General features: G+C 21.2%; 3 protein-coding genes across 5 annotated transcripts; 2 read left to right on the forward strand and 1 right to left on the reverse strand.

Moving 5' to 3' along the window:
* Window positions 1–999: 999 nt before the first annotated feature.
* On the forward strand, window positions 1,000–12,719 carry LOC409511 (tetraspanin-1). 2 transcript variants are annotated; one of them, XM_006569720.3, is made up of 9 exons: window positions 1,000–1,242; window positions 9,605–9,692; window positions 10,023–10,121; window positions 10,733–10,861; window positions 10,929–11,003; window positions 11,086–11,193; window positions 11,356–11,517; window positions 11,618–11,759; window positions 12,550–12,719. In XM_006569720.3, exons 2-9 carry the CDS (start codon window positions 9,633–9,635, stop codon window positions 12,573–12,575), a joined length of 801 nt encoding a protein of 266 aa, XP_006569783.2. In that variant the 5' UTR covers window positions 1,000–1,242; window positions 9,605–9,632; the 3' UTR covers window positions 12,576–12,719. The 2 variants fall into 2 exon arrangements, with proteins under 2 accessions (XP_006569783.2, XP_393018.4); XM_393018.7 differs by lacking the exon at window positions 12,550–12,719 and adding an exon at window positions 11,946–12,026.
* Window positions 12,720–14,593: 1,874 nt separating this feature from the next.
* Window positions 14,594–22,010, reverse strand: LOC552794 (mediator of RNA polymerase II transcription subunit 14). 2 transcript variants are annotated; one of them, XM_026442211.1, is made up of 19 exons: window positions 21,773–22,010; window positions 21,462–21,634; window positions 21,130–21,262; window positions 20,840–21,013; window positions 20,375–20,680; window positions 19,641–20,299; window positions 19,202–19,569; window positions 18,683–19,105; window positions 18,465–18,608; window positions 18,235–18,378; window positions 17,804–17,976; window positions 17,504–17,698; window positions 17,152–17,415; window positions 16,823–17,069; window positions 16,193–16,560; window positions 15,955–16,113; window positions 15,601–15,870; window positions 15,200–15,463; window positions 14,594–14,894 (listed from the first exon to the last, which is right to left on the reverse strand). In XM_026442211.1, exons 2-19 carry the CDS (start codon window positions 21,608–21,610, stop codon window positions 14,775–14,777), a joined length of 4,560 nt encoding a protein of 1,519 aa, XP_026297996.1. In that variant the 5' UTR covers window positions 21,611–21,634; window positions 21,773–22,010; the 3' UTR covers window positions 14,594–14,774. The 2 variants fall into 2 exon arrangements, with proteins under 2 accessions (XP_026297996.1, XP_026297995.1); XM_026442210.1 differs by having other exon boundaries at window positions 14,594–14,927; window positions 21,773–22,009.
* A 454-nt stretch (window positions 22,011–22,464) lies between these two features.
* Window positions 22,465–25,799, forward strand: LOC552010 (60S ribosomal export protein NMD3). Its single transcript, XM_624390.5, has 11 exons — window positions 22,465–22,641; window positions 22,790–22,924; window positions 23,397–23,547; window positions 23,636–23,770; window positions 23,861–23,969; window positions 24,078–24,228; window positions 24,559–24,701; window positions 24,798–24,949; window positions 25,060–25,175; window positions 25,239–25,421; window positions 25,569–25,799. The coding sequence occupies exons 1-11, from the start codon at window positions 22,601–22,603 to the stop codon at window positions 25,762–25,764; spliced, it is 1,512 nt and encodes a 503-aa protein (XP_624393.1). The 5' UTR covers window positions 22,465–22,600; the 3' UTR covers window positions 25,765–25,799.
* The last annotated feature ends 1,632 nt before the right edge of the window (window positions 25,800–27,431 follow it).

Consider the following 27,431-nt stretch of genomic DNA (forward strand, 5'->3'; position numbering starts at 1 on the left):
TATGCAATAAAAAAAAAGGAATGTATATATATTAGTAATTCATTCTCAGAATATCTAATAGTTGCTTTATTTAAAAAATATTGTTATGATTTGTAGAGTATAATGATTTTTACAAAGTTACATGTTTTAGATATAAAAAACAATGAAAATAAATAATATTTGAATTAATAAAAAATTATTTATGTTTCTAAGCTTGATTAAATACAAATTTATTACATAAAGTGTATGTACAAATTATTACGTAAAATATTGCAATATTTTTATTTTTAATGTTTAAAAATAATTTAAAATAAATCATTTTTTTATTTTATATTTAAATTAAATAATAATATAAATTAATCTTCATTTTAAATTTGCTCATTTATTGTATTTTAAATTAATGCATATAAAAATGTATTATTTGTTTGAATATGAAATTGAAAAATATTTTAAATAATAATATGTTATAAAAACTAATAATTATTATTTAATAAAAATTAAATATAGATAATATATATATATATATATATATATATAATAAATTTATCAATATTATATATATATATATATATATATATATATAATATTGATAAATTATAAGCACATATATAATATAAATAAACTATAAAAATAAACAGTTAAATTTATAACAAAAAAATATATATTATTTATGTACATGTGTAAACAGAAAATGATTTAAAAATTCTGTTTTTAAAAATGTAATGTATTAATTAATATGTAAGAAAATGGAAAACTTGTTATAATTATAATAAAATATCTACAATACTTTCATTGAATTTTTAATATTTTAATTAATAAAATTTTTTTCATTTATAATATTAAGTAAAAAGATAATATAATAATTAGACAATATATATATTGTATTAAGATATAGATATATGTATTTATATATTTATGTGAAGGCGCGAAAACTTTCAATCATGTGATTTGTCTACATTTGAGATGCTAACTACTGATTAGCCAACGGAGCTCCTATCACAGTAAAGCCGCCATTGGTAGGAGAACTACCGCGACAGGTATCTGTGGTAGATGCGCGGCAAACAGCATAGGGGGACGATGTTTCTTTTCTTACTTATATTTTAAAGAATTTATTAGTACGAATGAAGCCGATAAAATTATTACAATTTGATTCTATTATTCTTATAATGACGATAAATAGTGACGTGGTGTGAAGTGTATTATTCGTATTAAACTAATTCTTGGAATCTTTTACCAAAGAATCTTAGGTGCTGTATCATAAACGTAAGTCATCTGTTCTTTTGCTTGTCTCTTTATCTCTCTATTTTCAGTTAAGAATTATTTTTCATTTTAATATTTATATTAAATGTAAAAATATTGTTTGAATATTGTTTTTGTAAAAACTATTTTAATTTATAAAGAGATATATTATTGTTTTTTTATTTTTGTTTTAAATTTACTTTTTATATGTTTTATTCGTTTTTTCATATACATACGTATGAAGCACATTTGCGTAACATATCAAATTACAAAATATCAAATTGTATTTAAAATAAGTCAATATTTATCATTTGTATTAGAAATATTATGAAATTCTATAAAAAAATCAGGAATTAAAATAACTAATCTTTTTATATATAACTATGTTTAACTCTATGTATAACTATATAAATTAAATGAAAAACAATCTAATGTTATGATAAAAATATGAATATATTGTTTGTAAATATAATCATTATTAATTTTTTTATTATAATATTTATTTACTTATTTAAATAAATTCTTAATTTTTTATTCAGTTATGAATTTATTATTTTTGTCAAATTAAAATTAAATAAAATGATATAATAATTTAATTTTATCTTATGATCAAAATGATTCGAAATCATGAAATTATAAAATTTTTTTAATTATATTAATATATTCAATTCCAACTTATCGTGCATAAATAAAGACTTGACACATATTTAAATTACAATTCAAATCTCAAATATATTTTTATATTGATTTTTATGATTTTTATGATTTTATGATTAGAAATAAAATGAAAATTTGATTCATTAAATTTATAAAATGATTTTATTTAAAAAATATATATTATAGTTTTATTAATATTAGTTTCTCTAAAGAAATAATAAATATTTTCATATTTTTATTATTTTTTTTTTTTCATACTGTTATTATTTTTTATATTAAAATATTTTGTAACATTTTTATTTTTTTTTATTTTATCTTATATATCTCAAATCTTATAATCTTATAATTTTATATTTTATTCTGTATAAAAATTTTAATAAATTCACGAAATAGTATACATTTTTATCAAATGTTCATGTTTGTTTTCTTTTTGCTTTTCATAATAATATATTAAAATCGGAATTAATTTGATAATCGAATTTTATAATTAAAATTGTTTTATATTCGTTTTATAACGAAATGCACACCTTTTCCTTTTTGGAAATTTTTTTCTTTTTTATTTTTCTTTTTTTTTTTCTCTTTCTACTTTTCCTATCTCTAATCTTTGTCTTCTATCTCTATATTTGTGCATATACATATTTTTTTTTTTTGGAAATAAAAGGACATGTTGTAGTATTTTTTTTTATAAGTTTATTATCTTAAGAAAGTATATATTATATGATTTTTTTTATAAATTATCATATTACAATCATTAAAATATTTTGTTTTGTATATTTGATAATTGTTTATTGATAATTTTTAATATATTTTTTAATTTTACAGTTTAGCATTTAAAAAATTATTATTTTGTTTTAATTTATTATTGCTAATTATATTTTAAATTATAATTAAAATGACGGAAACAATTAATTTAGTATAATAATATTTTTTAATTAAAATGAATAAATTTTTTCAATTACAATAAATATTTGTTTATAATAAAAATGATATATTGTTCTTTGATATATTATTAAAATATAAGCATCCTTAATTAATATTTTATTATATCAGAATTAAATCAATAATTTTAGGAAAAAAAAATTTAGATAAAAAAAAATAATGTACATATTATTTGTTATTTATGAAATATTATATTTTATTATTTTATAATGGCATTTAAACAGTATCAGTTCTTGAATATTGAATTACGATTATTTGTTTTCTTTTATTTCCTTTTCTTTTTTTTTTTTTTTTTTTTTTATATAATTGAAAAGAGAATAAATTTTTATGAGTTTAAAATTTTTCGATTAATAAAATGTTACATAACATGAATATATTAATACTTTATATCTCCTCTCTCTTGTCTTGATTACAATAAAAAGTTCTAATATATATATGTAATAAAATCTTTCTTGATGCTAGATAATTTTTAGTCCAATTGATTCAATAATTCAGCAATAATTCCACTAATATTAGATAAAAAAAATTAAGTTTAAATTTACCAATATGGATCATCATATTCTACGACTTGTACTTGTACGGATGATCAACCATTAAAGAAAATTTTATAGAAGATACAAATATGTTTAAGAGTGAAACTCTCGAGAGTATTTTTTGTAAATGGACATTGCATTGAGAGTACTTGTAATCCAACAGTTAAATGATGTTGGACAGTGAAAGTTACTATCGGACAGTCATTCTCAACACACTTGCGAAAAATATTCTTTCAAAAGTTTTACTCTTAAATATATATATATATATATATATATATATATATATATATATATATATATATACACGTATCATAAGTTAAAATTTTCGAAAATTTTTAAAATTTTAAAAGTTTACGCATAGTGAATGTTCAATGTAAATGATAAGGGATGAATAATAAAAAGAAAAATCTACTTTGTGATGAATTGCGTATCCATGACGACACATGGCATGCACTTTATGATGTCAATGCCCTTCTTAAGTTACATGTTCAAATTAATTTGAATAAAATATATCATATATATATATATATATATATATATATATATATATATATAAAGAGTAGTTTTGTTTGATCTTACGAAATGCACAAATAAATCGCATTTAAAGAAATGTCCATAAAATATAACTATATGTATATAGATAACCTCAATGAATTCTTCAAACTGAAATCGTAAATAAGAATAAAATTAAATTAATTAAAAAAATTGCTGTAATTTTTTTAATAAAAAATTTCAAAACTCTCTAATAAAAAAAAATTATCTTAAATCTGTGATATCACAATTCTTATCATAAAGAAACAATGATGGTCGATTTGACCTATTTATTTACTTATGAATTTATTATGAACATTTTTTTTGCAATAAAAAATTTAATTAATAGAAAAATGTTTAATTAATAATAAAATATTATTATAAATAATATTATTAATATAAATAAAATTATACTAAATTCACAAATTATAGATTATAAATTTTTTTTAAATTTCTTAATTTAATCAGATTAATTAGGATAATTAAATGACTTAGAATTTTTAAATTCACTTTGTAAAATTCTATTTATTTTATTATGAAAATTTTTACCAAATTTTTAAAAATAAGAAATTTATACAAAAAAGAAAATATTTTTACTTATTTTATACAATATACAATGTCCATACAATATACACTTTCATTAACTGAACATGACCTGGAATCAATACCGTTAAGTCAACAAAACTTGACGAGTTTCTCTTTTAGAAGTTGCTTAAACTTTAAATAGTAGAAAATAGTAGATTATTCTATCTATGAAAATGTTTTATTTTAAGTTTTCAATCTCATGAGTGTACGATTTTAAAAAATGATATATGATATATCTTACACGGTATATCTTATATTTCCATTTAAAATGATACAAATCCTTAATGATTACTGTGTATAGTATTAAGTAAATAAGTATATATATATTTAGATAATTTTATCTTTTCGTCTTAATAACGTTCATTTATACATTTTAATCTAACATCTAATTATAAGATGTAGATTTAAAGGCATTTAATAAAATTCAAATATTAATAATATAATAAATAAATATATATACATATATATATATATATATATATTATATATATATGAAGATATTTCATGGCTCAGCAAGTAAAAGTTAATTTGTAAAATAATCATTAAAAAAGATTTACTTAAAATCAATCGCTATTCGTTTCAAAAATTGTTGTTAATTTTTTTTTTTTTTTATGTTTCTCGATTCAATAATTTACGTAATTCAAAAATTAAGATTAAGAAACAATGCAATATAATGCCTCAATAAAATTTTATCAATATACTATATCAAATAATTTTTCATTTTTCATTTGAATTTTAGCGTTAAATATGATATGCTAGAATATCTCGAAACAAAAAATTTAAATCATTCGATAATCATTCGATCAATCAATCGATGAGAAATTGTTAATAATAAAAGTTGGTATTACGTTACCAGCTAGAGCACAGTGATAGGAAAGCTAAAGCGGACACTTGCAACGGGACCGCGATGTAACTCGGTCTAATAGCTTCCTGATTATTTCGTGAGCTGCTCAGCTGATTTCCTCTCCCTTTTGCTGCGATAGTTTCGTCCCTCGTTGCGATCGAAACGATGAATTAATATTTCTCACGGTTGATTCGTGATTGTTCAATTATTATTCGTATTATAATTGGAATAATTATAATTACAGCGAATAGAAAAGTGGAGAATACAAAATTTTCGAATAATTTTAAATAATTTCAAAAATCGTAATCCCAGGTAGAAGTTGTAATCTCCTAAAATATTTTGTATTGTAAAGAAACAAATTAATAAATATATTGTTGTACAATTAATATTTGTAATGTACATGAAAGAAAAAGTTAATTATTATCTCGTAGTTTTGACTCGATAACAATAAATTATTCTACAAATTATTATCTTTATATTGATAAAATTTATTTTATTAAAATATAAAATTAAGAATTTTATACAGGAATTAGATTTTTTAATTATTGAATAGATCATATAATACATTATATAATATATAAAATTAATTAAAAGAATATGTAACTTTATTATTTGAATATTAATATTTGTATATATATATATTAAGTAATTATATCTTCTAATGAAAAAGAAAAGTATGAAATGTATAAAATCAAAATTAAAAATAGATTTTAAATCAATCTTATATTTACAATGATACACGTTGTATTTAATACACGTTCTTAAACGTATTCTTGTATATTGCCTATTTCTCACGAAACTCGCACAAAAGAGAGAATTTTACATAATTAATGGTGTTAATGATGGATTATGTTCACGTAATATTCATGTGATGTACCACCTACTTGGATACTCCATGTAGGAGTAAATTCATAGAAAATTATGTCATTATGAGAAAATGACTTGAATCTTTGTTTCTTTTTATATATTCTTTTTTCTTCTTTTTAATATATACATAATTTTTAAAATAACTTGCTAGAATTTTATTTTTTATAAATCACTTATTTATTTCTAGTTATCTCTATATAATTTAACTATCTTATATGATTTTATTTTCATGAGAAAAGAATAAAATTTTAAAAAATATTATAAGCAATGGACTTAAGCATATTTACTATAATTATCTCTTAATAATATAATAAAAAAAATAAGAAATAAATGAAAGGTATTAATATACTCGTATTGCAAATCCAACAAGAATAAAGCAGAAAGTAACGATTAAGGGAAAAGAAAAGCGACCTGTTGACCGGGTATGATCAAGTCTGGTGACCTAATTTTCTACGTGTCATTGTCCTTTGAACGAGAATTTACCTTGCCAATTGCTTGCTTACAAGAAGGTTGCAGTTTGCAACTTGCAAGTTTTTTTTACGCTTATTGCATTTGCAGCTGTATGCAGCAGTGATACTGTACTCAATTCATATTCATTTCATATTTTAATAATATTTCTATACAATTGTACACTATGTATACAATTTATTAATAATTTTTATAATATTTAACATGAAAATAATATATATATTTAATGTCATCATATCTTTTCATGTTATGATGAATAAAGTTAAATAATGATGGAAAATTAAAAATGGATTAAAACAAATATTAGAAAAATGAAATATTTTTATAAATAGATTTTATTTTATTTAACGTTTAAATCTTCCTGCTTCCATTTAACATGGAATATTGTTTCCACTTATTTCTGATTAAATAAGTAAAAGAAATATTTATTCTCCATTTAATTGAAACGCAATAAATGTCGAAAATGACTCAGTGTTTTATTTTTCCATGTTATTCCTTAATCACTGAAAACAAATCTTCAAGATTATAGTCCAACGTTAAAGTTAAGAATTATTTATTCAAATAATATATCTTGTACACGTTTGATTTATATATATATATATATAAGGAAAGTTGCATTTAAAAAGACATTGGATTTATTAAGAATAAATCATTATAATTGCTTCATCGACGAATTTCTCGTGCAAGTGCATTCTCAGCTTGCATATTTGCGTGTATTATGCAACGAGGATACGATACATTTACGGGTACGTTGTTACGTCACCATTGAAAGTTGTCAAACTCGTTGAACCGCTAAAATTAAACGGATTAAATGCCGAACAAATAGCTGTTAATATTACCAGTCGAGCATATAACATTTGGCGGAAAAGAAATTCACATTTTTGATTTTGAAATATCTTGTCACGTAAAGTACTTTTATCAAGTATGGAACGAAATATATGATTTTTAATTAAATTCTCGCAAAACTCGAATCGAAAATTTCATGATATCTCGAAACTCTCGAAATTCTCGAAATTCTCGAAACTAAGAACATTTATTTTACATTTATGTTTCGAATCAAAAAAATGATGAAACTAGAAATTTTTCGAATTTTTCGAAGTTTTCGAGGTTTCAAATTTTGAAATTTCGAGTAAATTTTTAAAACAAATAAAAAATTAATAATAGGTAAATGTTGTAAAAATATATAAAACCCGAGGAATTACTTCAGCAATGAATTTCTTCGATGAACGATCACACAATGTCTTTCATTGTGTCATTGCAAGTTCATATTTTACGTGATACATTTGAAATATAATATAAAAATTATATAGCGGTGATATGAGGACGAATTATGAAATGTTAGCAGAAGAAGAAACCGGATTGTCAATTGTTACATCGAATAAAGACAATCTTCAAGGTCACAAGTCTCAGATGTTCAAGGCCCGTTTCTATTTCTCTAGAAAATAAATACAACTATATATGCGTTAATATTTACGTTCTAACCTTTTTTATCATCAAAATTACCGAATGTTATTCAGAAATATTATGATTTTACATACAATGATATAGCACGAAATGTTATTTCATTTATTTAAAACTAAAAATATATATATATAATTTTATGATATCAATTTGATAATATTTTTAATACATAGGACTAATAATTTTTTTTTAATTTTTTTAGTATGATATTAAAAATCAAACAATATAAGTGTAAATTAACATTCGAATTTATTCAAAATGTTTATAATGTCAATTTATATTATATCATTAAATTAAAATGAATCATTATATATTTATATCATATAATGTCTTTATTTAAGTAATGGATATTAATAATAATAATAATGAATATTATGATATTATAATACGTAAAATTATAAAATACACAAAAATCAAAACTTCTTTGTGCAATACGCATTTTGTTATTAATAATATTACATCACTTGTTTTTGCAATTACATCATATATGTATAAAGACCATTATTTATATAATAGTACGCATCGCATTTGTTTTTCCTACAAGTATTTCTTCCTTCTTGTTCCGTCTGTTACACGTGTCACTTTCATTTCCTCCTCGGGTACTTTTCTCTTTATATTTTTGTAATTTTGCAAAATGATACGTATATATTTTTTCTTTATATTTGTATTTTATTAAGACTTATATTTTATTTACATTATATTGAAATTATTGTATAACTTTTTCTTCTTTACGAGATCCGATATTGAAGTTGACGAACTATCGTTAATAATTGGAAATAATAATAATTATTTTGATTATTAAAATCATTTTATGATTTGTTTTATCATTTTTTGAAATCATATCAAATGATTATATTTATATATAAACGATATTATATCGTCTTGTATATATATTATGATATTAATTTTAATTATTATAATTATATACAAATGTTTTTGTAAAATGCAACCGTCATAATAAAATTAAACGTATTAAAATATCTTTTGATAGATGATATATTCGACTACGAATAGAAGGACATATTCTTAATTAACAAGAATTCGGTTTAATTTGACCAATTTTCGCAGCTCTTTGTTTCCCGCCTACGATGATTTCAACGAGAAATACGTCTTAATTGAGAAACTGGAGCGTTGCATAAAGATGTTCTAAATAATACAAGTTTTTGTTTTCTTTAAAATAGATTATTGAAATTTTAATCAATTCTTTAGACTTAGATTTATATATAATTGAATTCCAGTTTATATAATCCTATCATATTTAATTCTAATAGTTATAATTAATTAAGAATAAAATTATAAAACGATGGATAGTTAAAATAAAATGTAAAAAAAATTTCTTTTAGGAAAATTTATTTTTTCTAAAGTGAGATTTAATTTTTATATATGTATATTTAATCTTATACTAAATTTATCATAAAAGCTCTATAAATTATTACTAAAATAAAATATATTATTAAATTCGTTTATACGGAAGTATTGAACAATATTTACTTTGTTTCAGTTGCAGATATTTCAGTGAACAAGCCAAAATGGGCTGTGCTTCACAGTGTGCCAAGTATTTTCTATGTTTCTTCAATTTCGTTTTCTTCGTAAGTATAAAGAAATATATTAATATACATAAATTAATTTTCATTATTATTAAAGTATAAAATTTCGTAAAATGTTTTTATAATATTTGTTTTAATAATAATTGTTTATTGCATTGAATATTTATTATATTATAATGAGAATATTATATAGATAAAAAATTTGAACATGTTATGATACGCTTTGTATAAGATAATCACTTAATAATATACAATCAATAGAAAATAATTTAATCTTTAACTTTACATTTTTATGTAATAATAAATTTTTAAATTTTTGTAAATAAATAAATTTATTTACATTTAAACTGCTAGTTATTTGTTCATTTATAGATAGCAGGAGGTGCTGCATTAGCAGTTGGAGTTTGGCTCTTCGCCGATAGGAATTCTTTTGCCGATCTCATCGGCAAACTTGATCAATCAGACATTCTGGTAAATTTTAAAAAATTTAAAAATTTTTTAAATTTTAACTTAAAAAGGTAATATTTCTAATTTTACTAATTTTTATATAGAAAAATTTTATTCGATATCACTTTATTAATTAAATTATAAAATTATTCATAAATTATTATATTAAATAATTACAAAAAGAATAAGAAATTATCAATTATAAAAAATATTGTTTAACAAATTCTCTCTTCATTAATATATGAAATATGAAAGTGTTGCCAATTAATTAAATTATATTTTAAGAAGTTTACTTTCTATTCACAAGCTTTTATCGTACGGGTTTTCATTTTCGTATTTATAATTATTATGTATATATATTGTATATATATACATATATTCTCAATGAGAAAATTCATTAATATTTTTATGTATAAAATTAAATAATATATAAAATATTTTGTTTGTTGTATATGTATATGTAATATTATTTTATTTATTTTAAGATTTTAAGATTTTAAATTTTGTATTAAACTTAAATAAATCAGAAATTTTATTAAAATTTTTATAATAAATAAATAATTTGATATTAAAAATAATTATTTGATATTATCAAATAATTAATCATAAATTTATATTAGATTATTCTGTTATAGAATAAAACGGATGCAGATGTCATCAGGATAATATCATATATCTTGATTTTGGCAGGAGCATTGACATTTTTGGTCAGTTTTCTTGGATATTGTGGAGCAATGTTTGAATCTCGGTGTCTTCTTTGTATTGTAAGTTTTTATGGTTTAAAAAATTAAACTTTAATAACACATGATACAATTAAGTCTTTAATTATAGTATGGTGTTCTTATTCTTGTGGTTTTGATCCTGGAATGTATTGTAGTAGGTTTGGCTTTTGGCCTTAAAGGAGATGTGAGTTTTTTTATTGTAATTTAAAGTAACAAAATTTAATATAAAATAAAAATTATATCATTCTTCTTGTGATGATTTTTAGGCAGAACAAAGTACAAGAAATTTTCTCAAATCTACAATCAAATATTATGCCAATAACATTGATAAAACGGAAACAATTACAGTAACATGGGATGGTATAATGACACAGGTTATTAAAAATTTATATCATTCATTAATCAAGAAAATTTAAAGATAAACAAATGCTATAATTCATAAGTATAAATAAATAAATTTTAATAAAACTTACAATTATAAATATTATTAACTTATATATATTATATATTTAAAAAAATATATTTTATATGTTTAGTTACATTGTTGTGGAGTGGAAAATTATTTGGATTTTCGAGAGAACACAAATTGGACATCAGATAAAATTGTACCTGAAGCATGTTGTATGAAAGAGAACACTGTTTTAAAGGATCCATCTTGTCCTATTAGTCCTACTTCTAATAATTCTTATTATAAGGAGGTTAGAAAATATTAAAAAGAGATTGAATTATAATAGAATTATAATTAATTTAATATACAAAAACTATTAAAAATATATAAATATTGTGTAAATATTACAGGGTTGTTATAATGCAATAATGAGGACAATTGAAGAAAATGCAGCTATAGTAATTGGCGTTGCGGCTGGATTAGCATTTGCCGAAATCCTGGTTATTATTTTAGCTCTGCATTTGGCATGCTGTTATTGGCGACCGCAACATGGTAGGCTTGCACTTCTCACTGATGCCTCTTAACTTATAAAAAAATATTTCGTTGGAATATCTAATTACATATAAATTTGTAAGATTACGAGATGATAATTAAAAAATATTATCTTTTTGAATAGATAAGATTTTTAAGAAGTTATAAAAATTTTCTTCAAAAATTAAAATAAAAATATTCTTTTAGCTTGCATCGACGTATCGTCGAAACAGGCTTGGTGAACTAACAACAATGAAAATGTATTTATGTTTTCAACTAAAGATAAAAAAATAGAAGATTAAGCGTTTCATTTTCAGACTGCTTTTGAATTAAAATAAAGCTAATATTTATTTTATTTTAATTATATTTCAATAATATTAAAAATTTTTTCAAATTAAAAAAAATAGAGGATAATTTTTTATATAACTAAAATTATCAGTATTACTATAAATATTGAATAAATTTGAAACAATAAATGTTAAAATAAAAATTCAAATTATTAACATTTGAATATTTGATTAAATGTTATTAAAATTTATAATTAATTGTTTATTTTTAATAATATTTATATATTGGAAATATATTTTTGATTTTCAATTTTGTATATTAATAATATTATTAATTGAGAAAAAATATGTATTCATAAAATAAATTTTATACATTTATATTATAATTTATTAAAATTTTTATATATTTAATATTGTAAAATTATTTTTGCGAATAGTTTATTGTAATTATAATGTAACGAACTAGAGCAGTTCACGCAATCATTTGTCAGTTCATATCGCGCAAAAAACATTTTCGTTTACAGTTTTAACTTCTTGGTGCTGCTGTTGACCTCATACACTAACAGTGAGCTCTTCATATCTTCTTGGCTCCTTTCTTCACAGAAGCGAATCATTGGTTTAAACTTACTTGAAACTAACCCAGGATATATTCATCATTTAACATCTAATTACATTTTATTACTTCATTAAAAAATTTATAACATTGAATATATTAAGTAATTAAATAATAATAATTAAATAATTCTCATATTTCATAGTGATTTAAATTTATGAATTATTCTGATTGGATTAATAGTTAAAGTATAAAATTTTTTCAAAGAAAATGTTCAATAATTATTAATTTAATGAAAAAATTAATCTGTCTTATGAAATATTGTTTAATTTTAAAAACAAACTACAAAGTACAAAACCAAATAAAAAATTTAAGAATAACATTTTATATAAAAAATTACACATGCTTGCGTTGAACTACTTTGTATATATTTAAACTAATTAATACAAAATACTACATTATGTTATTTTATTAAGTTATATTATATATACTATATTATATATACATTAATGTGTATAGTCGACACATAATCTTCCTCTTAAGATAATTAAAATGTATAATACAAATTTGTAATGTTTTATAATGTACATTTTACATTGTTTTATAATGTACAAGAATCGTGATAAAGATTTTGTATTCTTTGTAAACTTGATAATTTTTTTCCTCTAATTATAAAACTCCTTTTAATTATAAAAAAAAATTATAAAATATAAATTATAAAGTAAAAAATATTTTATTAGTGAAAATATTTCATATATCATATTATTAAACAAATAGAGAATAATCAAAAGAGAAATTATCTTACAATTGTTCTTATAAAATTTCATGATGATAATATAGAAATTATATTTATTTTAAAAAATAGATAGATTGATAATTTCTTTCATAAATAAATTCAAAATTTAAAATAATATATTTATCCTACATTAATATATATGTACCATTAGTATTTGAAATCTTAAATAAATGATTTTTTTTATAATTATATAGAATATAAGAATATATATTTCTTTGATATTATTTAAAATAATTTTAAAGTTTTATATCTTTAATAAAATAATTAATAAAGTATTATTTTTAAAAATTTAATAATTTGTGAATATATTGTGAATATTTTTTAAACTTGCACATAAAGAATAATTATTTTAATTTTTACTTTTAAAAATAATAAAATTATAAATGTTTATATTTTAAATACTGTTATAAAAATCACATTGTTATAAAATCAATATAGATTAATAAATTTTGTTTTAATTAAAAATAATTAAAAATAAATATAGTATTCAATAATAAATACATTAATATTTTTAAAAAAAATGAAAAAAGAAATATTATTATTATTAAAAATGTCTAATCATATAGTCACAATATTAAAATTTTTATATTTTTAATAGCACTTGAAATGCTCTTATTATATTATTATTAAAGGAATACTTGCATATACAATATAGTGTATATTTTACTTTATAAAGGATAATGTAAATTTAAATTACATATAAGAATTATATTTATTATATGAATAATTTTAAATTATTATTTTATAATCTATTCGTAAAATTCACTTTATATCTGTACTAGTATCACAGTCACTGTTTTGTAATAAAAAGAATATTTTAGTTGTCATAATTATTTTTTTTACATTTTACTAAATTAAAAGATATGTCAATTGATTGATTGAAAAAAAAACTTAATAATTGAATTCTTTACAGAATACAAAACATTATAAATAAGTAATATTTTCATAGTTTATACTTCAATATCATGAGATTTGTACTATAGATAAAAAATTGAAAATATAATTTCTTTGCAATTGAAATCCTGAGTATAGCAATACATATATATGTAAAAATACAAGATTATTAAAGAATAGATGGAATTTATTGAAAGTAAATATTGCAATAATTTAATAAATTATTTTAAAATGAAATTTGCTCCATCTATCCTTAAGAACTAATCTAAGAATCAATATCTATAATGTATGAATTATGTAAATTCGTATGAACAATATTTTTTGATTATAGTTTCTTTTTACAAATAATATTACAGTATGAGTTTTTAAAAAACAAATTTTCTTGATGAAATAACTCTCCTACAATTCCCCACTATATATTCTTAAAATAGATATTACAATACGTTTCAGTTGATCCAAGTCGACTGATTCGGTAAATTGAGTGGGTTAGGAGAGTAAAGCATGTCCTATTGAGGTGGTCCACCCATTATGCCCATTGGAGGCATACCTTGAATTCCATATGGTGCCTGTGGAGGACCTTGATTTCCAGCCATAGGAGAATGTAATTGCATTGCAGGACTTTGAATCTGTTGTGTTGGTGTTCCACCAGCTGGTGGAACCTGTAAATAGTAATTTTCATTAATATTTCATTGTTTCATACGCAATTAATAATTATTAAAAAAAATTATCATTAGTATCGATTTATTTAGCCAAATAAATATTATGAAACTATCATTCAATGATTTTGAAAATATTAATAAATCTTAATGTTACAATAATATATATTATATGTTTTTATTAATCATTCAAATATTTTATAAATATTTATAAACTAAATGATAATGAAATTTTCCAATTTAATGTATTGCGAATTTCAAAATATAGTATTTACCTGAGACATGACTGGAGGATCTGAAGGAAGAGTCAAATTGGCAAGTAAATCTCTAACTGCAGGAAAGAGAGAACATTCAGACTGATTTGCACCATATTCAGCAAATCTTTTTAATTGTAAGGATGCTGCTGCCATTGCAGAAGCTGGGCTTGGATCTCTTTTTTCTGCTAACTGTGTTAGGTTTGTACTAACATCATAAACTAGGGGTAAAACAAGTGATGGTGTTTCTCCTTGATATGGTAATCCAATTCTTGTTATTTGCAACTATAATAAAAATAAAATAAATAATAAGTTAATATATTTTTAATATAATATAATAAATAATAATAGTATAATAAATTTAAATATATAAATATTTATTTCAAAATAGAATTTTGAAAAATTTTACTATATATACATACAAAAAAAAGAATTTTATTTCTGCAAACTAATATAGCAGCCATGCCAGTAGGTACAATTGGAGTTCCAGAAGGAGGAATTCTTAAACACCATTGTACATTCCATTTAAGTTGTTGTTGTTGTGCTAACCCAGGTACTAATTCTAATTTCATAATTTGTACAAAATCTTTCAACACATTAAATGGAACATTTAACATTCTACCAAAACCAGAAAGTGTGTTTGGTTTATATGGTGGTATTGCTGCTCTTGTATCAAAAAATTTTTCTATGATCTGTGAAAAAAAAGAATTTAATAATTATAAAATTATTAAAAAGAAGAAAACGATATCTTTTAAATTTTAATTATGAAATATTACTTGTAATTCTTCAAGCGTCCATTGATCTTTATGATCTGGAAGAGGTTGTACTTTTATATGAAGAGATTGTAAATGTTGTGGATTTAAGCCAACTCGACATTGTAAACTTTCTACTTTGAAATGTACAACTCCTGGTTCTGTACTATTTACCGCTGTTAACTATAAAATGATTTAAAATATAATTTTTATATTGTATTTCTAAAATAAAATATAACTAAGTAAAAAATAAAATTCGTACACATTCATCAGTTTGTATGAATCGTTGGAATTGTCTGCGCATATAAATGCATCCTAAAAATCTTTCAAGTGGTGAAAGATCAGGCCCAGGAAGTCCAGAAGGGTGTGGAGAAGGACAACAGAGCAATTCTAAAGCTTCGTGAGTTAAAAGTGTAGGTACAGCACCTGCCCAAGAACGTTGTGGAAGTACTCTTGAAATATGAGTCCCTGTTTTATGATCAGAGGCTTGAGGACTATGCAATGCATGTCCCGGACTTTGTGTAGGACGTGCTGGAGATGGTCTAGGCACACTAGGTGATCCTGGCCAATTAGAGGCTGCTGGAGAAGCCATACTTTGTGAAGATGGAAATGGACTTCCATCTATATGTCCTAAATAAATAATTATTATAATAAAAAAATTTCAATGCATTTAATACTTAGCAAAATAATAAAATTTAACGAAAAAAACCTAGAAAAGAAGATAAAGAAATATTGATATTTCTACATTTATTAATATAAATATGTATGTGTATATAGATCAATTACAATTTCGATTAATTATTAATATTTGAATGATATAAAAGAAATTTTTATAAAATTCAAAACTATTATAATTGTAAAACATCTCATATAATAAGAAATAACTTTTTACCAGTTTGCATAAAAGATCCTGCAGGAGAATGTCCCACTTGAACATTACTACATGGTCCTGGTGAAGATGTTGGCATTAATCCAGCTGGACTAGGAACATGCATTGGATTTAAAGGACTGTTAGCAACTAAACCAGAACCTGGTGAAGGATGTGGTAACATATTAGGTGTATTTGGTGGTAATGATGGTGGTGAAGCCAAATTGAAAGAAGTGGCTGGACTACTTCCAAAACTTTGATGTTGATTTGTCTAAAAAAAATTTTAAAAATTCTAAAGAAAATTAAAAAAAAAATTTCGTTTCGAATTTTATATAATTTAATATAAAAACTACCTGTGATATATTAGCAGTATGTGGACTAGCTGGAGTATGAGGATTACTACCAGAAGGTGGAGTCAGAGGTGGATGAAACCTTAATCCATCTCTCTGTTGTGCAGGTGATTGAGGTCCACTTCTATGATGACTTAAAAAACCTACATTTCCACTTCCGCTACCTCCATCGCTATCCATTGTAACAGGAGAAGGAGGATTATCATCCTCTGATTGAGATCTTCTACGAGAAACTGCACTTTCATCCACATATTTAGATAAAAAAGCCTGTACAATTATTAAAAATAAAATTATTAAAAATATCATATTATTATATCATATTCTATATCATTAAAATAAATTAAATTTTTAATACCTTAAGACCTTGTGTAGGAGTAAATTCATCTACAACGTAACTTCTATCAAAACGGCTATAAGCGCCATCCCGTAAGCTCACTAAACCACTTCCTCGTAGACGAAGTTCTAAACAATACATACCCTGATATGCAATTCTGACTAGAGTTACACATTGTGGCATAATAGTGAAAGTTTGTACTGGCACTTGAGGTCTCTATAAAGATATAATAAAACTTATAAATAATAAATATACAAGATTCAATGAATAAAAATGAAATAAAATAAGTTTTAATAAAAATAAGTAATATTAATATCATACCGAATTATAAACACAAAGTTGTGGAATTATAGGCAATTTGCTAATTGATGTAAGAGGTTGAAGTGTTTCATGAAGAATATGTATAAGTTGAGCTAAATTTCTGTGTCTATTTAAATGAGCCTCCAATTGTTCTTTCATAATTGAATGAGCATTAGTAATAGTACTAGTTGGACCTATATGAATAAAATTTATATAAATTAAAAAATTTATATGTTATACATAACTTATATATTATAAATTATAAAAAAATATTATAAAAAAATTATTGATTATAATTTATTTAAGAAATTATGAATATAATATATTAATAAATAAAATAATATGAATAATAAAATGAAATAATAAAATAATAAATTATATAGATTATTAAAATGAACATTTTATATAAGTTAATAAATAATAATAATAATAATAAGTTAAATAATATTTACTTTTTCCAAATATCAATTTAAATGCTTTGTCATTGGTACTCCATTGCACAGTAACAGTAGCTCCACGATTAGGACCATAAGTTAAAACTAACTTACTATAATTATATAATTTTATAGTAACCATATTACGCAGATTATATTTTTCTGTAATATAAAACATCTAAATTAATAATTTTAGTTATATATATAATTTTTAAATCAATATTATTTTTCAACAAATTTTAAATTACCCATTTTAAAATATTCTGCTAAATCATGTACAATAAAATAAAGATGTACAATTTGAGCCCAATCATTAAGTATTGCATCTACTGTACGCGAAATAGTATCTGCTGTTCCCATTTCATATTGGAAATACACTGGTCTTCGCAATCCTAATTAAAGACATTATCTAGATTATTTGAATATTTATTATATAATATTATTTCTTTAAATTATTGAATATTACCTTGTTCTTTTGGATGACTACTAGATAACGGGCTACCATAAAATACAAATTCAGCCATCCATGTTTTAGCCATACCTTTACCTTGAACTCTAATTGAAACACTGAGTAATCTTTTAAGAAGAGCATACCAGGCACAACTAGTATTTATTCCTGCAGAAGGAGCAGGTAATTGAACTAGTTTTAAAACTAATGCAGTAGCATTTGCCTCTACTTGAAGCCCTTGATGAGCTATATCTCTTCTAGTCAATTCTTGTGCTAATGTTACAAAAGGTATCCTTTCATCACAAAGTGCAACCACATGTGCTAACTCAGGAATAAAATATGCAGGTTGCTTAGATCTTCTGTTTTGCAATGTAGCACTGCTATCAGATCTTCCACTAGGTCCTGTACTTCTTCGTTTCAAACTATTTGTTTCAGGAGTTTCTGTGATATATTAAATATAACTTTATTCATTTTTCTACTAAATAAAAATATAGAACATTATTATTCTAAAATTTTATACTGAATTTAAAAACTGACCATTGTCAACACTAGTAAAAGGTCCATGAGTTATGACAAAAGTATCAAATTCAATTAAACTTTGAACTTTTAAATACATTTTTGGAATTTCTGTTTCAATACTATCATCATGGGGATCATCCTCTATAGAACTATGTTTTACTACAGCAAGATAAAATGAACATTCAATTTCACATGGTGAAGTTTCTTTCTCTTTAAATGCCACTATTAAAATAACTGTAGGATGTCGATGAAGTTGGATAAACATTCGATGTCTACTAATTTTTGATATTGGATGATCAGGATGAAGAAGAACTGGTAAACGTTCATGAGAAGTTGCTGGAAGATGTTGTAATGTTTTTTCACATCGTCTTTGTGTTATCCAAAATCTGAAATATCAAATAAAAATAAAACAAAATAAAAAAAATATGAAATAAAGTAAAAATTCAAGAAATATTACCTAAGTTCTGATATTAAAGTCGGAAGGCGAGAATGATCGCCATTTAAAGCAGTAGTTAATTCCGGAATCAACGGAACTTCATATTGAGGTACATGACATTGCAACATTCCAGTATGTGTATCAACAGTAACTAACAAGTGTTCTGCTCTTAAGCAAGGTTGCAAAATTGGAACAGAAAGAATTGCAGGTGAACCGGCTAAAGTACATTCAACATCTTTCAACATCGTTTGCAATTCTTGCTTTAAATCTAATAATCTACTTCTAGTACGTACATATATTGTATGCACTAATAAACATTCCATTGATAATTGATCTGACCTAATTGCTCTGTCTGCTATTTCACTTTCTTTGCTACCTAAAGATGGAATATGTACTATTGCAAGAGGTCTTGCAGGGTCATGTTGGTCCACCTGTACTGTTAATTTATAGCCCAATTCTGATCGAGGATCTTTATTAGTCAATTCTCTCCAATATGAAACTGAAAGACATTTTCCTGGTGTATATTCATCCACATGAATATGATCATCCAATCTATCTCGTATTAACCGTAATGTTTGAGAATAGAGTACTTCTAGTTGTAGTGATTGACAAAAATAATGCAAAATGTGATAAACTTCTGATAATGGATTTGAACTTTCTGCTAATCTCGATTGCACCACCTTGCAATTAAAATTATTTATTTTAATATTAAATAGAAAGAATTAATTATGATAATTTACTAGAAAAAATAATACTTGATGCACATAACGAGTTTGCAATGGATGCACCAAAGCTTTTCCATCTCCTGTTTCTCTATCTGAAACTAAGATTTCCAATTCTAATAATCTCCAAGGTACTGTTGGACCATCTCCCATTACTGTAAGTGATACTGAAAATTCTTGCTCTACAAGAAATGTTACTCTTCCTGCTTCAATTTTTAAATTACGCATTTGTGGAAGCAGATTTCCAGTAACTAATCTATGTTGAATAACTTGATTCAATCTCTGAAGTGTACTTCTTTTTTCTGCTGGTGTAATTGGATCAGGAGGAACAATTCTTTCCTATGAAAATATATATATATACATGTGCATACATAAATTTATATGTAATATAATTTAATATAACTTATATATAAATATTTTACTTTAATTTAAAAAATTATACAAATATATTAATATACTTATACAATTATTGATAAAAAAATTAAAATTATAAATTACTCTTATGCATGCTGGTAAGCGACTATATGTTCCAGTTGTAAGAACTTCCACTGCAGCAGGAATATGAAAATTAGGTAACCTTGCATGTACTAATGTCTCACGGGCCATTCTTGCAAGCATATCAGCTGTATCAACGAAAAGAAGTGATTGCTTGTCTAAGAATGCCATTATATGCTGTTAAAAAAATTTCTTCTTATTTTCTTATTATTAATATATCAATTATATCAAAATATAAATTATTATATATAATTGTATTGAAATATAAAATAAAATTAATATTTATAACATACCGCAGATTTATCAACTTTGGAAGCACTATTAGCCCATTTAACCAATGCTAATAAACGTACATATAATTGTCTAGTTCTAGCTGAAAAATTATAAATTTCTATTTTGCGTTCCATGTCAGTTTTTCGAGGTAATCTGTAAATATATTTTATATGTCATATATATTAATTCTATCTTTCTAATTTTTCTATTTTATAATTTTTGTTTTATATAAAAATATTATTATTATTTAATTAATTTATTTTTTATTTAATCTGTTATTTAAATACATATCTAAATCATTATATTTATATAAAATATAATTTAATATAAAAATATATATAAATTTTCTTACAATTCAGCTAAAACTGTAAGTTCATGATAAGTACGTTGTATAATGAAATCAATAAGCATGCCAAGGGAAATAGAACCACCACGATTTCCTTCTTGTGGAATATTATTAGTTACAGGTGTTTGATGACCCTCTAAAGGCACTGGTGCCATTTTGTTATATTATAATTAACAAATCTAAAATTTAAAAAATAAAAATAATTAAAACATGTATATATATATATATATATATATATATATATATACAAATATTAATTTTGATACTTTTGATAACAAATTAATATTTATATATTATATCATATATAAAATACATACATGTGATAATATATAGTTGTAATATTAATATTTGTCAATTATTTTATATTAATTAACTTCAATATATTATATCAAATTTACAAACTGTTTATTTGAAAAATTGATCACTCATTTTCATAATAAATTTGTAGATAATAAAAATATATCAACAACGAAGAATAAATAATAAAATGAACATATTATCTGCTCTCACTCTACTCTTCCTTTATCGCTTGATCGTACACAGTACATACTACAATGGTAGTGACAAAAGTAGCTTCTTTTAAATATGTCATAAACTTTGTCAATACTAGATAAGACACTTTTAAAATGATTCATTTATGATTTTTCAATTATATTATTTTCATGAATATTATTCAATTATTCATATATTTTAAAGATTTATATTGTATTATCAAAATTAAAATAAAAATATATAAAATTAAAATTATTATTAAATAATTAATTTAATTTTTTCAATTTTATTTCAATTTTGCAGCAATGTCAATTTAATAACAATAAATATTAAATATATTATGATTTCTGTTATTAAATTTAATGTTTTTAAAAAAATAAAAAAATAATTTAAAATTAAAATTGATCATGTTTCAATTTGAATAAAATAAAAATTTAAAATTGTAAGATAATTTAATAAATAATTTAACTAAATATTTAGTTACATATAGTATCTTAATATAATAGTATCTTAAACCTGAAGTTAGTACTAATTTACACGTGGTTACAGTTAATATATATGTGATCATTTTTATTATATATTTCTAATTTAATAAATTTAGTTTTAAAATTTAACGAAATTATTTACAAAATATAAAAAAATAAGTGTCAATAATGGAATTATTAAATGAACCAATTCAACAAAAATCAATGATGTAAGTAAATATAACCTCAACAATTGTAAAATTTATATAGGATAAGTAAATTTGAAATTTTTTTTTTAATATGAAATTTATTATATTTATAAATTTCAAAACAAAATTGAAATAAATTAAAAAAATGTGAATTTGATTTTATTTTTAGATTATGTTGTATTTGTGGCATTAGTATTGAACCTAATCCAGCAAATATGTGCGTGGCATGTTTAAGAACTCAAGTAGATGTTACTGAGAATATTCCAAAGCAAGCAACAATTCATTTTTGCAAAGGTTGTGAAAGGTAATATAATATAATTTATATATAATATTATTTAGTTTTTAATCCTTATACATTAAATATTTAATATATAAATATGTATATTAAATATTTAAATAAATATTGATAAATCAATATATTATTTATTATATATTCAAAATTAATATATACTTTTACATATTTTTTTTGATAAATCTAATTATAATTTATAATTTTGTTGTGATTATTAGCATAATTTATTAATATTAATGAATGTTTATAACATTTGAAAAATATTTAATATACATAATAAATTTGTTACTATAAAATATTATTTATAACAATATATCAAAGGAATTGATTCTTTATTATTTTAAATTATATATTTTAAATTATATAGAAAATAAAAAATATATTATTGTAAAATATATTATAAAATATATATATATAATTTATATTTCTTTTTTTAATTAGAAATAAATATTAAATAGAACTTAAGAAGTTTTTACTTTTTTAGATATTTACAACCACCTGGAGAATGGATTCATGCAGCATTAGAATCTAGAGAATTATTAACATTATGTTTGAAAAAATTAAAAGGTTTAAATCGTGTAAAATTAATTGATGCTGGATTTGTATGGACAGAACCTCATTCTATGAGATTAAAGGTATAATAATTTAATTAATAATCTTTTGTATAATAATTTATTATATAAAATTATATTATTACACTTTACTTTTTTTTATTTTATTTAGGTAAAATTAACAGTACAAGCTGAAGTAATAGGAGGAGCAGTTCTTCAACAAGTATTTATAGTTGAATACACAATAAATCATCAAATGTGTAATGATTGTCATCGAACAGAAGCAAAAGATTATTGGCGTGCTTTGGTAAGATTTTATATTAAATTTCTTTATAATAATGATTTAGAATAAAAATAATTTGTTATATTATAAATATTTATGTTTTATTTTTAATAGGTACAAGTACGGCAGAGAGCAACAAATAAAAAAACATTTTATTATTTAGAGCAACTAATATTAAAATATAAAGCACACGAACAAACTTTGGGTATAAAACCTATTCATGGTAATAAATTTAAATTACTGAAAAACATTAAAATAAAGTATAAAAATCATAATTTTTTATTATAATCATAATATATCATAATATATATATATTAAATAATTTTTATAGAGGGTTTAGATTTTTTTTTTGCAAATGAAGCAACAGCACGTAAAATGGTCGATTTTCTTTCAAGTGTTATACCTTGTCGATATGACCATTCTAAAAAATTAATATCACATGATATTCATAGTAACATTTACAATTATAAATTTACATACAGGTAAAAATAATTATGATTAAATAATTACTAAAAAAAAAATGAATAAAGAATGGATAAAGAAATATTAATTTTATATAATAGGAATATATTAGATAAAATCAACATTTTTATGAAAATAAAGTTTAATAAATATTTAAAATAAATATTTCTTCTTTTTTTAAAATTAATATAATAATAATTTTAAAATTATTCTTTTCATGAATATAAAAATAAAATATAACAATTTCTTTTAATTCATAATTTATCTTACTATTTTTATTTATTATTTTCATATAAATTAATAATTACAATAAATTGAATTTAATATGTATAATTTAATTTTTTGAATAGCGTGGAGATAGTCCCAATATCAAGAGATAGTATAGTATGTCTTCCAAGAAAATTAAGTCATCAACTTGGAGGAATAAATTCAATTTGCTTAGTATATAAGATTACAAATTTCATACATTTAATAGATGTATCATCTGGGCAAAGTAGGTATAATTTCCTAAAATTTGATATTCTTATTCTTATTTAATTTTTAAAAATTTTCAAATTTTTAATTTATGAAATATTATTTATTTATTTAGTTGCAGAATTGAATGCTTCGCTTTATTGGAGACATGCTTTTAACAGTATTTGTGATCCAAAACAATTAATAGAATATACAGTAATGGATATTGAACAAATAAAATTTAAAGATAGAAAATTTTTTCCTGGACAAGGAACTATTTCAGATAAGGTATATATTAAATAATTTAAAGATTGATATATCATGTTATTAAAAAAAAAAATTTATAATATTCTCTTTGAAGCAATTAATTATTTTTTAATTAATTTTTTTATTTTTAGCATGTAATAGCAGATGTATGGTTAGTTAAAAGTTGTGATTTAGGAATAAATGATAATTTAATTCATACACGCACTCATCTTGGTCATGTATTAAAACCTGGCGATACTGCTTTAGGGTAAATTATTATTTTATCAAATAATTGGTATTTTAAAAATTAAAAAATGATTTTTATTTTTAGATATGCTCTTAATGACAGTAATATTAATGATAAAAATTTCGAAATATTAAATAAAGATTTAGTCCCAGATATAATTTTAACAAAGAAGAATTATACAAATGATAGAGCTGCGCGACGCAGAATGAGAAATTGGAAATTGAAACATATGTTATCAGATAAGGACAATATGACTACAGATAATAAGTAAATTAATTTTTTTTCAGTAAATTAATTTTTATTCAAAAATAAAAATTTTTAAATTTAGAAGTATAAATTTTCTTTTTTTTTTTTTTTGTAATTAAATTAAATTATATTTTAAAACTCAAAATTATATTATAATCTATGTTTTAGTGACTATTATGAGTTTCTGGAAGATATTGAAGAAGATCCAGAAATGAGACAAAACATAAATATTTTTAAAGATCGTATGAAGACAATTCCAATAGACACAAATGAGCTATCTGATCCTAGTTATCCACAAATCACTCTTGAAGAAATGCTTGACGATCTCGCTATTAACGATGTTGAAGTACCTTATATTTTGTGATAATAATTTTAATAAAAATACAATATGTAAAATTATATCTATTATTTTTATCTAATATATTTTAATAATAATATTTATAATCAAAATAAAACAAAAATTATATAAAAATTGCATATATATTATTTTACATAATATATTTATGGAATACAATTCATTGTTCAAAAGATATTTCTATTTATATTTTATAGTTATATTTTATTTTTTATTATATTTTTAATTCTTTTTTGTAAAATATTAAAATTAAAAGAAATAATATTATTAATTTAATAATATTTAGTAATTTCTTATTGCTTCTTGAGTGAACTATTCACTCGCTGTTTAATTAAGAATATGAATGTTGAGTATGTTGTTCTAGAGTAATTTTTTAATACAATTTTCATTTTCAAATGGATTTGCATTCAATTATATATATATATACATACATACATACATACATACTTATATTATTAGCTAATGTAATTTAAAAAACAACATAGATATTTTTGCAAAATATTAAATTAATATTATATATATTAATGTATATATACTATATAATAGTATGTAATGGTATATTATTATTTAATGTCAATGAAACATGAAAATAAAGAATTTCTTTAATGATTTAATTAGTGGATTTTTTGTAAGATCACTTTAAATAAATAATAAAGAGATTGATGATCAATATTTCGAGTTTTTACAAACTTTGTTTTATTTAAAAGAATCAAAATAATTAATTAATTTAAATTGAAGGAAAAATTCAACTTATATTGTTTAAAATTGACATTTTGAGAAATTGGATAAAATCAATCAAAGACAGAAGTACAAATATAAATAATTTGAAAAATAATAATAATATAAATAAATTATATTTTTTTTATCGCAATTGGATATCAGTTTTTATCAAAATAAAAATTTTTCAAATATACTTGAGCGATATCAATCGATAAATGATAATAAATTTCAAAATTCAAACAAACATTGCACAATATATCATATACTTTGTCTTTCTTCAATTATGTTACATTTTATTTTACATATTATTTTAAAAAATAATAAATAAATTAAATAAAAATAATATAAATTAAAAAAAAATAATTTAATAAAAATAATATAAATTAAAAAAAAATAATTTAATAAAAAAAAAAAATTAAATAAAAATATATGTATTTAATATTTAATAATAATAATAATAATAATACTTTAAATTTTTTTAATGATAATATTTTAAATTAATTTTTTTATTATTATAAAAAATAATAAAACGAAGTATTTTTCAATCTAATTAAATTAGAAAAAAACACGAAGAATTGAAAATTATGTTATATTTTTTATAAATAAAATTGCATATAATAATAATAATAATAAAATTATATAATAATAATATATATTAATATTATATATAATAATAATAAAATTTTTTAAAATATTTAACGTCAAAATTAGTCTCTAAATTTTAAAACTTTTAATAAGAGAATTTCTGGTTTTCGCGCTTCTTTATACTTTTTTTAAAACATTAGTAAATTTGTGTAAAGTTTATTAATTTATTAATAAATGTCCTACTAAATTTAGACTTACTATTTCTAAACTAAATTCTAATTAAATTTCTATAAATAAATATTTTATTATATTTATATATTTTATTTTTAAATTTCTCTAATTTTTTTAATATTGATAATTCAATTTTTTTT

The sequence above is a fragment of the Apis mellifera genome, linkage group LG8 (assembly GCF_003254395.2).
Source record: "Apis mellifera strain DH4 linkage group LG8, Amel_HAv3.1, whole genome shotgun sequence".
NCBI lineage: Eukaryota > Metazoa > Arthropoda > Insecta > Hymenoptera > Apidae > Apis > Apis mellifera.